Genomic DNA, 19,838 nt, shown 5'->3' with positions numbered 1-19,838 from the left:
TGTAGAATAAATAAATATATATATATATATATATATACATACATACATACATACATACATACATACATACATACATACAGACAGACAGACAGACATACATACATACATACATACATACATACATACATACATACATACATACATACATACATGCATGCATACATTTTTGTATACATAAAATCTCATACAAACTTACACATAAACATACTCCAATAAATAATTTTTCAAAAAAATATTTTCGGGATAATTATAAAAGTAGATCGTAAAAATTTTGGATTTCTTCGAATTAGGCATATGGTCAACGTTTATAGAGAGATGGATTTTGCGCATGAGTTGATTCCATGATATTTTTGATAAGCGAGTAATCAGCTCTTCTTCAAAGAAAATTACTTCAGCAGCAAAAAAAATTGAGAGCAAAGAAACTGAGGACAACCTAACCACTGTTTTTAAGAACACTCATCGCTTCTGAAAGTGCTGTGTCTGAGTGTGTGTGTGCGCGCGCGTGTGTTTGTGTGTGTGTGTGTATATGTGTGTGTGTGTATACATATATGTGTATATATATGTACACACACGCACACATGTTTGTATGTATATATACACATACATACGTATATGTGCGTGTGTCTATGTGTATGATTTACAAGTGATGTTTTTTATATATTTAAATAAATCTATGCAGATTAAAAAAATAATACTTGTCTTTATGTGTAACTTCAGCAAGGTAATAAATTTGCATAAGAGAGATTTAGTTGCAGTATATTACTGGTACATATTTTATCGTTCCTAGTGGGTAAAAGTGGAAAGGGAAGTCAAATGTTGCATGTTTTGAACGCAGAACGTCGCTACAACTGAATCCCGTCAGCTAAATATTTACTTAGCTAAATATTTACTTAGCGGTTCTGGATAAGATATCGATAGAATAAGTACTTAATTTAAAGAATAGGTACCACACTTAAACTATCTACAGGGATCAATTTGTTCAACTAAACCTTTAAGGTGATACTTCAGTTTGGCTACAATCCAATGTCTGCTACAAGTAAAAGACAGAAGACAAAAAAATAAAAGATAAGCTGATCATACTCATGGTAAGACTTGGACGTCAAAACATCGCATTTTCTCTTCTATAAAGATATGGTTCTGAACAGAACTAAATGAAATCACAATAAATATACCGAGAAGACCTATGAAATGATTCGGTGAAAGGAAAATGTTTCCTAAACTATTTTTAAAGCTTTTTCAATGTATTCTGTATGTAGTCTAGTTGCATGGAAGTTCTGCGAAGGATAGTCATTGTGAATTCCTCTTGTTCCTGGAGCGAAAATTGAGTTATATTGTTCCTCAAATTGTGTCTGACATCCTTTCGAAGTGTTATAAACAGCTGAAAAAAAAAAGTTAATATGTTAGGCGAATTTCCAACCCATGTCTCATTGAGACTGGAGTTTCTGCAGGAATATAATGAACAGATGATTAATTATAACATGTACGTAAAACAGTGAGAATCAAAACGAGGATGTACATATTCATTCTTAATATGTGCAGGCAGATTTGAACGTGAATATAAAAATTGCTGTTGTATTTCGCCTTCAGAGAATACTTCTCTTTTCAGACGATGTATGTTGACAACACACAGGATTCATTGACGTAAGAGGACATTGAAGCATTGATGTCTCAACCTGATTGTGTCCCTTCCGTCAAAGCTAGCCCTTGATCAATGAATCTAAACACGAGTGGTGGTTCTTATTTGAGTTTCACAAGAAAATGAAACGAAAAGAAAATGGGAAATTATTTTGGTGGTTGATTCCGCAAAAACTAATGTGACATGCAAGAAAGTTTTCAAACCTTTAATTTATTTTTGAATATTGTTTGCATAAATTATACTGCAATAAGCGCTACGTTCGGAATTTTAATTTATTGATGATTTATATATTTTTTGGATAGTTGATACATCTCACTATGTCATGTTCCCACAGAGAGAAAAGCTGTTTTATCTCTTCTGTATTCAACTAATTCCACGATGTCTTCAAGTGGTTTCCCAGCTGAAGGCGTTCGTTCTATTCTGGTCAATAATGCCCTTAAGAAATGAGTAAATGATAGAAAATTTTTGTTCCCTATACCAAAAAGTATTTATGAAATCTTTGAATGTCTTTTAGTATGTAAGAAAACTTTTCCATTCCATATACATCGGCCTTTCGTTTCCCAGTATTTCGTTCTTTAGTGAAGAAATGCCGGTGGCGGATTTTTGATTAGGGTGGATTCCGATTTGTCAGGAATAGTAATAATTAGAATACTCTTGATCCTATAAACAAAAGTATTCTAGTCATTACCATTCCGTATGTTTTTTAGATAGAATGTTCATTAGTCCACATTCTCTCAGTGGCAAATGTGAAATATGGCATGCAGGATTAGGCAACGAAACAACGGACTGCCGTCAACCCAGGTATTGCTTGAGCTGCGTTTTTATATCCAATCTATCTAACATTGCCTTCTTCTGCTAGTTCATCAGTTGAAATCATGTCTTCATCCACTCGTCACTTGTTCTACAGTTGGGGACTTAGGAGAGCTTGTTTCCTGATCAGTGGGGACAGGTTTTCCTCGTAAATATTTTAGCTGGGATGGTCTTGCTATAAAACCAGCGGTTCAAGCCTTTCTCTGAACGTGACTGAACCCCAAGGAGTGTAAGAACCAGTATCTGAGGAAACGATATATATTGCACATCCCTCAAGGAAAGTACTACTCTACACAGCGTTTCCGCCTCAGTCTACGTTATACCCCGATATTTCTCTTCATTTACGTCGATAATATTCTTGAAAAGCTTACGAAAATCATTCAATCTCAAATCATTCAGCCTCAAATCATTCAACCTCATATCTCGTAGGAGTCATGTCCCGTGTTCTGAATTTGAATAAAGGCAAGATCGATATTTTTAAAGATTGGTTTTGTTTTGTTTTTTGTTTTTTTTTAACTCAAGGTTAGCCTTGATCAAGCAGTCATATGATTAAAAGTATTCTAGTCATTAATATTCTGTATGTTTTTAGGTAGAATGTTCATCAGTCCGCATTATCTAAAATGTCCTTTTTTTATTAAGGGAGATTCAATTATCACTGTGGGTTTTGTTGTTTAGATCTAGGTCAGCTCTGACCGTTAACAAAAGGCACTACACTCGTGACCCTCTCATTTATTTTGAGGGCAAGTTATAAGATGTGTTGCATTGTTTACATGAGAAAATTTCTAATGACTGAATAAGGAAACAAACATTATGTCTTTGAATTTTATGGCGCCACTTATTAATTCAGTGCGTCTGTAAAGAATTTAAAATCGATTATTCAGTTGTATCCAAGCATCGAAGATAGCAACAGCATGCATACACAAACCTCTCGGTAGAGACAACAGTGGTAGTGATGTGGTGGTGGTGGTGGTGGTGGTGGTATTGATGATGGTGGTGGTGGTTTACTGGGATTTGAAGGACAATGACATAATGAGGACAGCGTGATTAACTTAACTTTTGCGATAAACAGCTTAACACTTGCATACAACTACAAAGAAAAGCATGATCGTTGCGTTGCCAGAGATCAAAGTGTTTATATTTTTCTCCAATAAAGCGGAGGAGACATCGTTTATGTGTGATACATACATAGATGCACACACTTTGGGTGTATGTGGGGGGGCGGGGGTGTATGTGTTTGTGTATATATATATACATACATAGCAACCATTCCTCCTCCTCTTCTAATTCCCCTCCTATAGGACCGCATACCCACCTGGCTCCTAAACTTTTCTGTCTTTCCCAACAACTTTCCTCATTCTCTATTTTTCCGTTCTTTATTTTCTTCTTTTTCTTATGAACGCCTAACATCCTAAATGTCAAGACTTTTTCTCTTTTAAGTGTTAAATTTAGATCTATGCACTCGGAACTTTGTGTATAGATGCAAATGAAGATATTCTAGTGTGATTTGCAAGTTTATGCTGCAGAAAGAGTTCTTCATAAACAGGATCTGATATAGTAATGAGAGCGAGGACAACTCAGATTCGAATTATTTGTTCGGTTTGTCATCAAAGACTTTCCTGATAAACTGTTGCACGGCCAATTTAGAAGGCCACTTATTTAAACAACCGGCTGGAAATAACAAAGAGAAGATTCAATAGTAAAGCATATAATGAAATAATTTCATAGTTACCTTGTGTAAAAATGCTTTTATTTTCTTGAGCTTTCTTATAGTACTTTCCAAACAGCAGTAAGCGACATTTATACTTCCAGAACGACGACAGAGTTTGGCAAAACAATCCGCTGTTTTTCCATAGATGGGTATGCATCGAGATTCCTGTTCGATATTCCTTACAATTTCAAATTCCTTTATATACCGGTCCAAAGATGGAACCATTAATCGTGCAATACTCTGAAATAATAAACAATTACAATAATCTTAATTAGTATTTTATGTCCAATGAAAGGAAACGAATAAGTGTTGCGATCACAGATAGAATGGTGAGTGTCATACAGATCAAAGAGAGAATGATCAAAGAATATTATCCAAGACTTTGAAAAATTTGACAGTCGGAGATTTCACCTTATAAAACACCTGACAATGCATTTGCAGTATTTATACAAGTACTTTTATTGATACATTTGATTGATTATATTTAGGTGTGTCGTGCGTCCATGCACGTATTTGCGTGCGTGTGCGTGTGTATGTGTGTGTGTGTGTGTGTGTGTGTGTGTGTGTGTGTGTGTGTGTGTGTGTGTGTGTGTGTGTGTGTGTGTGTGTATTTGTCTTTGTGATAGTATATATCACTCACTGCTTGTCTACCAGTGTTAGTTTGCTTAATTTCTCGTAACTTAGCGTTTCAGCAAAAAAGTGGATGGAGTAAATACAAGACCCTGAAAAAAAATAACAGCGTCGATTTGATTGATTAAACCCCTTGAGACGGTGCCCCAACATGGCGGCGCCCCAGCATGGCGGCGCCCCAGCATGGCGGCGCCCCAGCATGGCGGCGCCCCAGCATGGCGGCGCCCCAGCATGGCGGCGCCCCAGCATGGCGGCGCCCCAGCATGGCGGCGCCCCAGCATGGCGTCGGCCCAATAAGTGAAACAAAGGAATGATATTGTTGGAATCAATTTAGCAGCAACGACTGCATTCAAGAGATTCTCAGACTTTCTCATTAGGAGAGCAAGTTATAACTATCGTAGATTATTGTAATTTTATTATATCATTACTATTCACCTAATGAGCTGATCTGCCTATTTTTGTTATTTTAGATTGAAGGAGACATGTGTACCAGCACCTTAAACACATCCTGCAAAACACTGCTTGTCACCATTGACTAGTTTATACAATGCAGTCGAGATGTTTGGAAGCTCGCTATGTAATAAAGTGTTGTATTTAACTGAGCAAAAATGGTACAGAAACTTATAAAATGTTCCAGACTATTTATTGATAAACTTTTTCGCTAGCACAAGCGGTTCAAGGATGATAGGAGGTGAGAGACGATGAGAGGTATGGGAGGGAAAGGGACGTCAGGACATCAGAGCTGGTTGAGAAAATTTGCAATTTTCTGGATGAAGACGTCGTGTCTATAAAGACAATAAGCATTCAGTTTGGCATTGGTGTGGCAACTTTACACAATTATTCATGAAAAATCTGATCATGCGCAAAATTTATGCAAAGTGTGTTCCTAAGGAGTTCAGTCACGAGCATTCTGGTAACCAACTACTTGATAGAGATAGACATCAAAACTGTCCCTCACCCTCTCTCTACAATCCAGACCCTGCTCCCTGTGGTTTTTGGTTGTCCCCCAAACTAAAGGAGAACCCCCAGGCAGTTGTTTTCAAGATGAAGGGATCTGTGACAAGGGTTCTGGACACCTTCACTTTGGAGAGCTTTCATGGGGGCTTCACGAAGTGGCTGCAACACTACAAGTGCGTTGAATCAGAGAATGCTAATTTGAAAGAGATAAGTGTTTTGTACTTTGAAAGTAATGACTTTCCTGAAAAGGTCTAAAAACTTCTGGAATGCACTTTGTATTTAGTATTCATAGATAGTCTTCACTATAAATATATTTTAGTCAAACCAAATGTTTTATTATGATTTGTTATGGTTACACATAACAGTTACGTCGTCAAACTGAGCAAAAGATATATGTATTACCAATAAAAGTTTCAACAAAGTGCTTATGTAATGCCTTTTTTACTATGAAGTCCTGAAGTATATGTGAAGGGGTTAGTCGATCACACCGGTCCCAGTGCACAAGGTGTGCGTATTTTATCGATTTATTTTATCGACCTCCAAAAGTCGGGATTTGAACTCGGAGCATAAAGAGCCGGAAGAAATGCCGCTAAGCACTTTTCCGGTTAACGATTCTGCCAGCTTGCTGTCCCAACTGCTTGTGTCATATCGTATATTTGTATGACATATATGTCAAAGAAACTATGTGTAAGTAAATATTTTAAAGCTATAATCATCACAAAACATTCTGGGTAATGACTCAAATTAGAGCAAACAGATAATATTACATCCCTGTAAAAAAAATAAAAAATACACAATAGTTCATGTACATAACAGAATAGTAAGTTAAGTAAATACTACATTGAATGGGAGGGAAGTAATAACGTATGACTGTTAGCAAGTTACTATATCGGAGTTACATTTAAGCCGTACAATCGTTGATGAAAAACTACAGCTAATAGACTAAAAGACTGCCAACCGAATGGTCTACAGTTCAAATTAAAAATGCAAGTTTAGCAATACGCTTATAACTTAGAAGATATTCCCGTATGCATCAGTATATTTAGTTGTAAATAGGCTATGGCTTCTACCATATTGTGGGTTCTTACTTCTTTGTCCTCGGGATTATCCTTCCGAGGGATTTCATTATAGAGTGTCCTAGCTACAACGTAATGTCTCATCGGTAGATTATACCGTGATGACATTTTCGGACAACTGCTTATGATGTGGGTGATATCTTCAGTGTGAACTCCACAAAGTCTACATCGGTTGTCACATTTTACGGATTTTCCTGCATCTCTATCCCTTTTATGCAGCATGTACTTGGTTAATATTTCCTGTTCTTGGATTGCAAATGCTTACCCTTCAAAGTGGGAGGTAGTAATCCGGCTATTGGTCCATGATAAACTGTTTTGATGATCGATGTTACTATCATCACGGAGCTTTCTACTGACTTGTTCATGCATAGTCTTCTGTTTATATAGACTATTCCTTTCATCTGATGTATGTATGTATGTATGTATGTATGTATATGTATGTATGTATGTATGTATGTATGTATGTATGTATGTATGTATGTATGTACGAATGCATGTAAGAATTTTAAACTTGCAGGCATGAATGTATGTGTGTATCTGTGTACTTATATAGACTTTGTGAGAAACCTGGCACACTGGAATATTGTTTATGTTTATGCTACCATTACCCAATCTCAAAATTTCATATTGTATCTGAAAAAGTCCCAGAAAAAGTACAGAGAAAAGTACAAAGAAAAAAGACATAAACGAACCTCTAATTCTTCATTAGTGATGTTTCTGTTATCGTTCCTCGTGTTGTGAAACTGAAGTTCCTCGTCAAATTTCAGCGTGGTATTCTCGGAAACATCATCGCTCTGTCAGCAAATAATAGATATTAGCGTAAGTATATACATGTGTGTGTATAAATATAGAGAGGGGGGGAGATAGATAGATAGATAGATAGATAGATAGATAGATAGATAGATAGATAGATAGAAGAGTACATGTATGTGGGTGGGTGTGGGTGAACGTGTGCGTGCGTGTGTGTGCATGTGCGTGTGTGTCTGCGGTGTTTGGTAAACAGGATGATAAATCTAAGCTTTTGTATAATCAACCTTACACTCTGCTGTACTGCACAGACTGAGAAATTATGAATAATGTTTAAATGGTTTAAATGTTACCCATCATTTTTGGCTAGTCATGTGGTATATGATGTCATACATTATCTCTCATGTACCAGGAGAAGGAATTTGAATAGCTTTTCTATACTTTGTCTAGAGCTGGAGTGGAATAGCAGCTGCTTTATCTATAATTTACTAACCAATACCTGTGATTATTCATTTACCTTTTAACTTCAGATATATTTGAAGATTAATTTCCATGTGATAGTGATGGAATGATATGGTGCAGGCATCTTTTGAATTTGTGTTCTGAGATGTACCCAGATTGGGTCTTTAATTGCTGATACTCCCGCATAATATACAATAAAGTTTTCAGGCATTTATCTTTCAGAGGAGAGAGTAAAGCACTTTTGTCTCCGAATTACCGAAAAAAAATAGTAATTCTTCATTATCTTATGTAAGTAATCTCTGTATACTTTCTAGTCTCTCGGTAGAAATATTAGTTTATTTTACTAAGAATGTAACTCATTATTGTAGGTGAAGCGAATGGTAAGTTACGATATCCGTCTTTCTCAGTGACTTTACCAATGTAAGTGAAATAAAATTTGTTAACCGGGAATCCTGACTGAAATGTAAAGTGGATTCATCCTATTTAACATATGCCACTTAAATAATTTAGAAATATTGATGAAAATCAGAAGGAAGCCCTAAAGTGCAACATACCACATTTACCTTTGTATAATGCGAAAATATTTCAAAATTAAATGGTAGAATTATACTCAAAGGTATTTAACAAAGAGATAAGAGAATAAAATATATTAATGAGCTTCAGATACAAAAAAGTGGAGGTTACTTTATATTCGAGTTTGCATTGTACTCGAGTAAATACAATATATATTTCCGCTGAGCCGAGGCTCCGTTTTTATTCTCGCTTGAAATCAATTTGCTTCACTTATAATGTTAATGATATTAAAAAAGACTGTGTGGTTGTGCCGTAAGAAGCTTACTTTCCAGCCACATGGTTCCAGGTTCAGTCCCACTGCGTGGTACCTTGGGCAAGTGTCTTCTACTAAGCCTTGTGAGTGGATTTGGTAGACGGAAACTGAAAGAAGCCCATCATATGTGTGTGTGTGTGTGTGTGTGTGTGCATATATGTGTGTGTGTGTATGTATGTATGTATGTATGTATGTATGTATGTACGTATGTATTTGTGTGTCTCTGTCCCCCTGCCATCGCTTGACAACCGATGTTGGTGTGTTTACATCTCCGTAACCTAGCAGTTCGGCAAAAGAGACCGATAGAATAAGTATTAGGCTTACAAAGAATAAGTCCCGGGGTTGATTTGTTCGACTAAAGGAGGTGCTCCAGCATAGCCGCAGTCAAATTACTGAAATAAGTAAAAGATTCTGTATCTATATATATATATTCTTTTTTTTTTTTGCTCGAGAAATTAAAAATAGGGATTTGGAAGAAACAGGAGGAAATTAAACTAAATTCATTGCATTGTTTAGTTTCGTTTCTTTACGTTCTAATTTCAAATAAATCCTGAGTCAACTTTGCTGTCATCATTTCGAAATTGACGAGACACCATGAGTCAACGATTTAAATGACTACAAGTTACTGTCATACAGAAAATATCGGGCTTATTCTGAGTCAGAATAAATCACACAAATACACGCGCGCATATACAAGTAATAGTATATATATATATATATATATATATATATATATTATATATATATATATATATATTTGTGTGTATGTATGTATGTATGTATATATATATATAATATATATATATATATATATATATATATATGTGTGTGGTGTGTGTGTGTGTCTGTGTCTGTGTGTGTGTGTGTGGTCAATCAAAATAAACAAACAATTCAAATAAACGGCTAAAAACGAAAAAAGGAAGAAAAACTAACGAACGTGAGGACGTGCACAAGAAGTATATTAATTGTCGGAAAGGAGAAAAGGAAAAATCCAAAGGAGGAGGAGAAGAAGAAATCGCCAACGGGTCACGTGTATTACATATGTAGATATATATATATATATATATGTGTGTGTGTGTGTGTGTGTTTGTTTAATATATATCTACATATGTATCATACAAATGCGTAATATTTATGTGTGTTTATGTAATATTATATGTTTGTATGCTGAAAAGGTTAAGAGGTTTCACACATGTACAGTTATATTAAAATTGAAAGGAAAAAATGCTTTGAGAACACTATCCTAATAAAAAGAAGAAAATATTAACTCTGCTACTGGTTTCAATTGTTTAAGCCTATTTAGTCGTGTAATAAGAGACGGGGGAAAAATTAAAGAAAATTAAATTAATTTTTCTGGGTATTTATATCTATTTTTTAAGTTCACGTTTTTATTACAAAATTCACATAGCGTTGTTATACATCTGTCTATTCCATCCCATATATATATGTATGTATATATATGTGTGTGTGTGTGTGTGTGTATACATATATACATATATATATATATATATATATATATATATATTATATATATATATATACTGAAAATTTCCTCTAATCCTTCTTTCCCAAGAACTGTAACTCTCTAGAACTCCTTCCTTATCGATGTTTTCTTATTTACAGGCAACTTACAAAATTTGAATCTTAAAAATGAAGTGCATCTCTCCCAACAGTCTAGAGTGGGTTTGCGATATCTATTCTCCTTGAATTATATAATCAGTAAAAGAAATTATTTCTTTATAATCCTGTTCTTGATAATCAGAGGAAAATTTTTAAATGATATCAGAAGTAAGGCGAATGACAAGCAAGAAATAGTGAAAATACCGCATCTGATGACATAAAAGACGCATGGACATATTAAATGCTCCACAATTTCAGCAGTGCTTATTCAGAAAAACAAGTTTTAATACACTAAAGCATGTAATCTAGTAGCACATTAAAAAGTACCTTAGCTATAGCAGGGACCATTGCTGTATCATAGCAATCTTTAAGTAAATATTATTGTTATGGAGTCCAGCTACGTAGAAGGGACTGTCTAACATTAGTCTGTAGTGGTGAGCGACAAGGAAAAAATTTGTTTTTGGTGGTATAACATTACATACAGGACCCATGATGGTTTTTTGAGATAACTTGGGGGTGAAACAAATTATCTTCTATGCCATCAAATACGATAATGATAAATTAACAAAAAAATCAACTTACGTATAATTCATAAGTTTTTCTAATCAAAGTTAGGGCTTGAGCGTTGAAATTTTCTATTTCGTTGATAATTTCTTGTCTTTCAGTGGAATCCAAATTATGATCCAGCTCAGTGCTTATGACTGGTGCTAATGTTGCCAGGAGAACACTTGAAATATTTAGGATGGCGTATAATAATGTTTTTGAGAATTCTGAAATACAAAGAGAAAATAAACAATGAAATAAAAATTGTTTGATTTTGCTGGGATTGTCTCAAGAATTTGGAGTGAAAATTCTGCTAATATTTTTAAATTTTAAGCAGAATTGTTAAATCAACGGACAAAATATCTTGCACTATTTAGCTACGAAGCTCTACGTTCTAAGGACAAAGCCCACTGAGATGAATTTGCCTCACATCTTTCCGATCGAGTAAATATTACACCAGTCAAGTACTGGAGTTATTTACATCGATTATACCTTCCCGCAAAACTTGTCATTTTGTGCCAGTGTTAGAAATCAGTATTTCTCTTTTCAGAAGTGGATACATTTCTGGACAAAATAATCCTGATTTCAGATTAGCTACACACTGTGGCTCCGTACTTTAGAGAAAAGGAAATGAAAAATAGTAACAAATTAAAGGTTTAGTTCGTCTTCAGAAGAATATTGAGCTGTGAAAAGCTGTTAAGTGTCGGATGAAAAACTTTAAGCTAGTTACATTTGTTACACTGGATTCTGAGGCAAATTTAAAACTTCTTTGACATTCATTCCGCCAGGATTTAGAATCAATTCCAATGTTATGAACGTTCTGCGTCAAATGAAAATCACTATTTTTGTTATCAAAGAAGGCGATTGCTGAAGAAATGAATTTGCTAAAACTCTCCCAAACCACATCGCCTACGTCACACACACACACACACACACACACACACACACACATTCCTAAACCAGTTACTACGAAAATCATCTGATCACAGCACAGACATCAACACAACCGAATTATAGCTTTTTACCATCCAATGAGCTTATTTCTCCAGAGACAAAAATGTTTACTCAATGTTGGTGATACTTGAAACTTGTCAGCAAGTATCAAATCTGTCTTCCTTACATCTTGATCTTCATCGTTATCAGTAAAATTCTTAAATTATGGCTTTCAAGCATAATCTCTGTTTATGGCAGATGCTGTTTAGATAGAATTCAGCTTCTGAAAAGTAGAGTCTTCGGCGTAGTTATTGACTGTTAGTTGAGAACCATTTCATTTCATTTACGTGATGCAATGATAATATTGTCCAATGCGTTTAACTGGTTGTCAACAATAGATAATAGTAAAGACAGAAAGGAAAGCACATGTATTAACGTTGCAATTATGCCAGTGCAGTTATCTACTGTGCCTAGGTGAAACTAGTTTTGATTATACAGAGTATTAATAATATTCAAAGCTAGAAACTGTTTATAAAACAATATATATATATATATATGTACACCAATAACTACATTTCTCGTTAATAGATTATGTATATAGACCAATAAATATACTGAATTGCAAATAATTTACTAAAAATATAACATTGAATTCAAGCATTGTAGCTACACAAATGAAAATAGATAGATAGATAGATAGATAGATAGATAGATAGATAGATAGATAGATAGATAGATAGATAGATAGATAGATAGATGGATAGATGGATAGATAGATAGATAGATAGATAGATAGATAGATAGATAGATAGATAGATAGATAGATAGATAGGTAGGTAGGTAGGTAGGTAGGTAGGTAGATAGATAGATAGAGAGAGAGAGAGAGAGAAGGAGAGGGAGAGAGATGGGGAGAGAGTGAGTGATATATATATGGAGAGAGAAAGAAAGAAAGAAAGAAAGGAAGAAGGAAAGAATGAATGGAAGAAAGAAAGGAAAATTTATATTTACCCATATTTCGTCTTTTATATTCGAATGATATTTTTTAATTAAACAGCACTGTGGGATTGTCTCTGCTACAGTCAAAAATTTATTGGTTATCTTTGTAATCAAGATATATCTGATAAAGACTACACAACGTCTAAATGCACAAATCCAAACAGAATGATACATTTCGTTGGACCCTTCACCCTTATATAGGATAAACAAGTTCTCTTTATTTGGGATTTTTCTTTTAATAAAAATCTTCCATAAAGGGAATTCCATGCTCGAAACCGCGATAAAATTTTGTTTTTGTTATTATTATTTTGAAGAAGACTAAGTTGACATAATTTGTTGCTAGTTAATTAGCATCAACATATATCCTGGATTTAGTATTTGCAACTGGTACTTATCCTCAATCACATATAATTACTTTCACTAATTGTTCTGATGGAAAAATATATTCAGAAAAATTTCATGCCATGGAATCCCATAAAATCAATATTTACAAAATATTCTGGTCAGCTTTAAAGACCAAACAATGAACTTTCTATAAGCCAAACTGGCGACCCTATTTCGATACTCTGTTGAAACATTTCATTTTCCTTGCAACGCTGTTTTTCTACTTATCGTCATCAATTCCCGATTTAGTTTTTGAAATATTTTATTATTAGAATTGTACGCTAGATTTAAAAAAAGAAACAATTTTTTAAATATCAGTTTCACTTAGCTACACATGACTTAAATTTTCGGGGGCACATCCATCTCATCAGCTGCTTGGACCCTGATCCTAACAACTATCCTGCGCGCTCACGTAACTTTAAGTCATGTGCAACTGAGGCAAACGGTTATTAAAATGGATCTTTTCGGTTTGAACAGCAGTTTTTTCTAGCGGTGTCATATGAAATTGTCACCCATAATTATGACCCTAGTATCGATCTATTGCATTTCAATCTGTTTTAGGGTTAGAGTTAGGGTTGGTTAGGGTTAGGGTTAGTTAGGGTTAGGGTTAGGGGTGGGGGAAGGGTATCTTTTTTTCTTCAGAAATGTAAACAAACCCAATCTGTTTCTTAAACGAGGGACATATTCATACGGCACAGAAAGTTTTCACCTCAATAGACGTCATTGATTGGTTGAAATTGCAGAAATTGAAGAATAAAAAACAACAAATATCTTACAAACTATAGAATTTTCTCAATAAAGCCAAAAGAAAAAGATGTTTTATAAACACATTCTACCAGTATACGAAGTTTAAAAGTGTTTAGTTACGTGGAAATTATTTTAAAAAACTGCCGGTCAAACCGAAAAGATTCATTAAAAAAATATATATGCATATGTGTGTGTGTGTTATATGTATCTACATATGTGTGTGTATGAATATATGCGTGTATATGTATATATATATATACACACACAGACATACAAATAGATAGATAGGGGCTTACATACATACATACATACATACATACATAGAACATACAAGCATGCATACAGACATACACGCATGCATGCATGCATGCATACATACATACATACATACATACATACATACATACATACATACATACATACATACATACATACATACATATGTATCGTAATGTAAGAGCTGAAAGTATATTGGCCTCAAATTTTGACACAAGGCCAGCAATTTCGGGTGAAGAGTTAAATCGATTACATCAACTTCAGCATTCAACTGCTACTTATTTTATCGACTCTGAACGTGAAAATGGACGAAATACCGCTAAACATTTTGCCCAGCATGCTAATAATTCGGCCAGAGTATATTTCTAATACATTTTACGTAGTGCAAACATTATCTGATATTAAACTCAATATATTGGTTAGAATTCATAGTTTTATTTATTATGCCAAAAGACCAGGACCATCGTAGACGAAACCGGTTCTGGTTATGTCAACTACGGGCCTGTCGAAAATGTTTGAGTCTGCTAGCATTTTCCAAGTCTGCAAATGGTGAATTCCATGTTTCCAACACTAATTTCCTCTAAGGGCACTGACTAAAAACCTTTTTGGAGGATCCCGGTCAAGTGAGTTTTATGGGGATTCTTGCTCATTTAATGGAGGCTCTTAGAATAACTGGGGCTATACATCAACGGGACCAAACGATATAAGCTTTGCTTAGCTATACGAGCGAGAACCCTAAAAAAACTCACACGTTTCGGGGTCATTTTTAATTTCAAAAAGGTTTTTAGTTAGTGCCGTCATCAGAGGAAATTGGTGGTGGGAAAATGGAATTCCCCATTTGTCGACTAAGTAAATGCTACCAGTGTCAAACATCTTCGGCAGGCCTGTGTTAGACATAGCCAGTACTGGTCAATTAGGACCAACTCCGCTTACCTCAAGGTATCACTAGTAAGAGTTTCGTTCTGGAATATTTTTGTTTACAAACTAAACTGACCATGACGATTTCCTCTCTCTAGTTGTAGAGAGGTTATATGCCTCGGCCATTCGAATCTCACGAGTTGCCTATGCAGCTAAGCACTCCAAAGGTGCGAAACCAATGGTCACTCTCTGACTGGCCATACAAACAACCTTCTAAATACACACACACACACACACACACACACACATACATATATATATATATATATATATATATATATATATATATATATATATATATATATATATATATATATATATATATATATAATGGGGAGACAAAGCTAATGAGAGAGAGAAAGTAAAACACAAACACAAAGACACAAACCCAAGCTCGAACATATGAATAGCTACTTAACTGGATTTTTAAATGCGTAATCAATTCATAGTTAAATATTAATGGTTTAAAATTTTGATACAAGGCCATCAATGGCCTCAATGGATACTTATTTTATTAACCTCGGAAATGAAAGGTAAAATTTGGTCTTGGTGGCATATTAATCTCAGAACACAATAAACCGGATGTGTTGAGAGAGTGTTAGTTAGGATGCACCCAACTCTGCCAGTTCATTTATTTTGGGGTTTTTTTCTTTTGTTTGTTTTTGCTTAATTTTGATATGATCACATTGAACTGATGTCGCTAAACTTCCAAATGGCTATATATGACTTATGGTTACCGTTCAATTAACTGAGATTTTCTAAGCTCATTGAAAAACAACAATAAAATTGTATCTATTTTTATTCTGGTCTTCAGAAGTGGTGTTATTGAAAGAAGTGGTGCTGTTTGTTAGCAGCATTGATATTGTTAAAATTTTTATTTGTGTTGGAACTGCAAAAACAATTGACACTCTTAGCATAATGGCTTCCACCCACGAGTTACAGTAAGAACAATTGTCATTTGTTTTGCTGTAGTTCTGTTTTGCTGTAGTTCTGTTTTGCTGTGGTTCGGTTTTATTCAAGTTCACATTTATCGAACTGCATTCAAGCTGTAGCATCAATCCAATCAATCTTTTGTCATTCTTTTTCAGGTTTTTCTTTTCAGCTATAAGGTATTCGTGAAGACGCATCGCCTAGTGGCTGGATGTTACGTTCGCGGTTGTAAGATCTTGGTCTCGATTCCCGGACCGGACGGTGCATTGCATTCTTGAGCAAAGCACTTCAGTTCACGTTACTCCAGTTCACTCTGCTGCAAATGAGTTTCTGCAATAGCTGGGAGGTTAAGCCTATGAAGGTCCAGGGTACCGCTCACGGGTGGGATGTGTGGAGAAAGTGTTATTTCAATCACTTATATGCCTTAGAAGCCAGGTTAAGCTCCAGTTTTTTTAGTCATAGACAACATGACTGACCTAAGTTTAAGAGAAATATATTTACACTAGCATTATGACCCGTCTTTGCCGGGTCATAGTGCTAGTGCATGTATATATGTGTATAGGTGTACATATTACATGTACATCTATATATATACATCTACACATAAAATACAAAATACAAAGTTATATCTTGATATCGCTAGTGATAACAATACTGAAAATATATAACAGACTGGAATTGTATGACTTTTCCATTTCTCCACGCTAATTTTATTTTTAATTTATTCCCATTCATGTGAAACCACTTATTCAAGTTCAAATCATTGATGCAATTTTATACCAATTGCTATTTTTACTTTTGTTATACTTTAGTTTGATTTTAATTATTACTTACTACATATAATTCAATTGTTATTATTATCTCTAATTTTTAATGTTAAAGTGAAATTATCTGACATAAAATAGAGAAATGTTTTTGTTTCACTTTTAACACGTAATACTGAAATAGTGGAGAAGATATGATATTGCTATGGGCTCGCCCTAAGCAAGAAGTTGAACATTTTTTTGCCCACGAAACTACATGGACCCTAAGTAAGGCAGGTGTAAAATTTGAATGAAATTGGTCGTGTAGTTCTCAAGTTTTAGGGAATCGTAGTGGAGAAGATATGATATTGCTGCGCGCTCGCCCTAGGCAAAAAGTTTTTTAAAATTTTTGCCGATGACACTCCCCGGACCCTAAGCAAGGCATGTGTAAAATTTGAATGAAATTGGTTGTGTAGTTTTCAAGTTTTAGGGAAACACACAGACAGACTGACACACATTCTCAGTTTTATATATAGAGAGATTATTCAATGTATTTTCGCTTGTCAATGAACTGTAAGGTGCGATTTGAGGGAGATTTGGCTGCTATTTATACAAATCAAATCACTATGGGAGGCACCGTCACCATCATCACCACCACCACATCGTTGACTCGTCAATTCTGTTGATTGTGGAACAAATAGATTTACCTAATGAAATAAGATTTGAAATGTCAATCTTTTGAGGAGGAGGCGTGTGTAGGTAGTTGAATCGATGATAATTGCATTGCTTGGCATTTATTTTACAGTTGGCATGAGTTCAGATACGGCTGATGTCAACCTTGCCTTTCATCCCTTCGTCATCGATAAAATAATGTTTCAGCGAAATACTGGATTTGATGGAATCGTTTAAGCCTCCTTCCCTCAAAACTGCTGGCCTTGTTTCTATATCAGAAATCGTTTTACAAACGTCAAGGAGATGAGTGACTCAATCCCAGAACAATGAGAGACAACTCATTTTAAGGTCCTTGTTTGTAATTTAGAAACTATTACTGGGACTTTCATTAAATATATATATAGAAAACGAAAGAAAATCTATCAAGTTGAAAACTCAAAGTCTGTACAGGGAATAGAATGACCAATAAGTTTGCTGGTAGTTATAAAGTCCGTTTAGGAAAAGTTGGAAAATTAGGCGGTCGGTTGACAGAATCGTTAGAGTGTTGGATAGATTGTTTTTCCGGTTATATATATTATATATATATATATATATATATATATATATATATATATATATATATTATATATATATATATATATATATATATATATATATATATATATGCACAAATTTATAACTACCATACAGCTTTAACAATCATTCTCCCTACTTGCATTAGGGCATGGAAGTCCCCTATATGAAATTTAGAAATTGATGCTGGGATTTTCATACAATTCCCCAAAAAAAAGACAAGGAATGAAAGAAATCTAACTTTTAGCTTGCTAACATTCATGAAGTCTGTATAGGATACTAATTCACCAATCACTTGCAGGATTTTGAATCAGAACATAATGAGCGGGAACGATAACCGGAAAAAGCAATCAATCCGACACTCTAACGGTTCTATCAACCGACCGCTTATTATTCACATTTTCCCTAAATAGACTTCATGACTGTTAACAAACTCATTGGGCATTCTATTTCCTGTACAAACTTTATGAGTGTTTTCAACTTGATAGATTTTCTTTCGTTTTCTATATATATTTAATCAAAATCCCAGTAATAGTTTCTAAATTACAAACAAGGACCTTAAAATGAGTTGTCTCTCATTGTTCTGGGACTGAATCATTCATCTCCCTGACGTTTGTAAAACAAATCCTGATATAGAAACAGGGCTAGCAATTTTGAGGGAAGTCGATTCCATCAACTCCAGTATTTCACTGAAACATTATTTTATCGATCCCAAAGGGATGAAAGTCAAGGTTGTGGTGGTGGTGCTGGTGGTGCTGGTGGTGCTGGTGCTGGTGGTGGTGCGGGTGTTGGTGGTGTTGGTGGTGGGGGTGTTGGTGGTGGTGCTGGTGGTGCTGGTGGTGGTGTTGGTGGTGGTGCTGGTGGTGCTGGTGGTGGTGTTGGTGGTGGTGCTGGTGGTGCTGGTGCTGGTGCTGGTGGTGCTGGTGGTGCTGGTGGTGCTGGTGGTGCTGGTGGTGCTGGTGCTGGTGCTGCTGGTGCTGGTGCTCCTGGTGTCTCCCGTAGTGATTTGACTTTTATAAATAGCAGCCAAATCTCCCACAAATCACACCTTACTGTTCATTGACAGGCGAAAATACATTGAATAATGTAAATTGAGGTTATGAGAGGTAATGGTGTCAAGAAGACCCAAAGGTGTCAGGTAATGCTGAGTAAGTGCTATGGACAGACTATAGTTAAGCTCCAGGTTCGGTAATTATGCGAATGAGGAGTCCAACGTAGGTCATATATCAGCATGCGTATATATAAAAAAATTTAACAGAATAAAAAAAAATCCAAGGCTGTGAAAGATTTCAGAACATTTATAAATAGAAGGTCTTACACATTATTTACAATTGACGGATATTTGTCCTCATATTTGTTGTTAACACAACGCTTCGGCTGATATACCCTCCAGCCTTCATCAGGTGTCTTGGGGAAATTTCGAACCTAGGTTTTCATTCCTAAGGTATTTTTCGATGTTGTTTTTATTATTATATTGCTTGGAATCGAACTTGGACTACTTGGGGTTAGTAGCCTGCGCTCTTAACCACTACACCATATGCCCGTGGTCAATTATGGAGTGAATTTTAAATTTTAGGGCTTATAAATCTAATATTCTCCTATCCTTCCTTAATACCGGTTCCCATATGCTGTTCATATCTGCACTCGGTCT

General features: G+C 35.1%; 1 protein-coding gene across 1 annotated transcript; it reads right to left on the bottom strand.

Annotated features, from left to right (window-relative positions):
• Positions 1-638: 638 nt before the first annotated feature.
• Positions 639-13,080, bottom strand: LOC115226017. The gene is made up of 5 exons (XM_029796994.2): positions 12,957-13,080; positions 11,055-11,242; positions 7,510-7,611; positions 4,176-4,394; positions 639-1,378 (listed from the first exon to the last, which is right to left on the bottom strand). Exons 1-5 carry the CDS (start codon positions 12,958-12,960, stop codon positions 1,226-1,228), a joined length of 666 nt encoding a protein of 221 aa, XP_029652854.1. The 5' UTR covers positions 12,961-13,080; the 3' UTR covers positions 639-1,225.
• Between the last annotated feature and the right edge of the window lie 6,758 nt (positions 13,081-19,838).

This window comes from Octopus sinensis, linkage group LG2, assembly GCF_006345805.1.
Source record: "Octopus sinensis linkage group LG2, ASM634580v1, whole genome shotgun sequence".
NCBI classification, from domain to species: domain Eukaryota; kingdom Metazoa; phylum Mollusca; class Cephalopoda; order Octopoda; family Octopodidae; genus Octopus; species Octopus sinensis.
This window is presented reverse-complemented; position numbering and strand designations above follow the sequence as displayed.

What these genes read in the sequence shown, in the direction of transcription:
- LOC115226017 (XM_029796994.2), bottom strand. An exon ending in TCACTAATGAAGAATTAGAG is followed by an intron (nt 4,395 to 7,509) that starts GTTCGTTTATGT and finishes TTATTATTTCAG; the next exon opens with AGTATTGCACGATTAATGGT. An exon ending in TAAAAGCATTTTTACACAAG is followed by an intron (nt 1,379 to 4,175) that starts GTAACTATGAAA and finishes TTTTTTTTTCAG; the next exon opens with CTGTTTATAACACTTCGAAA.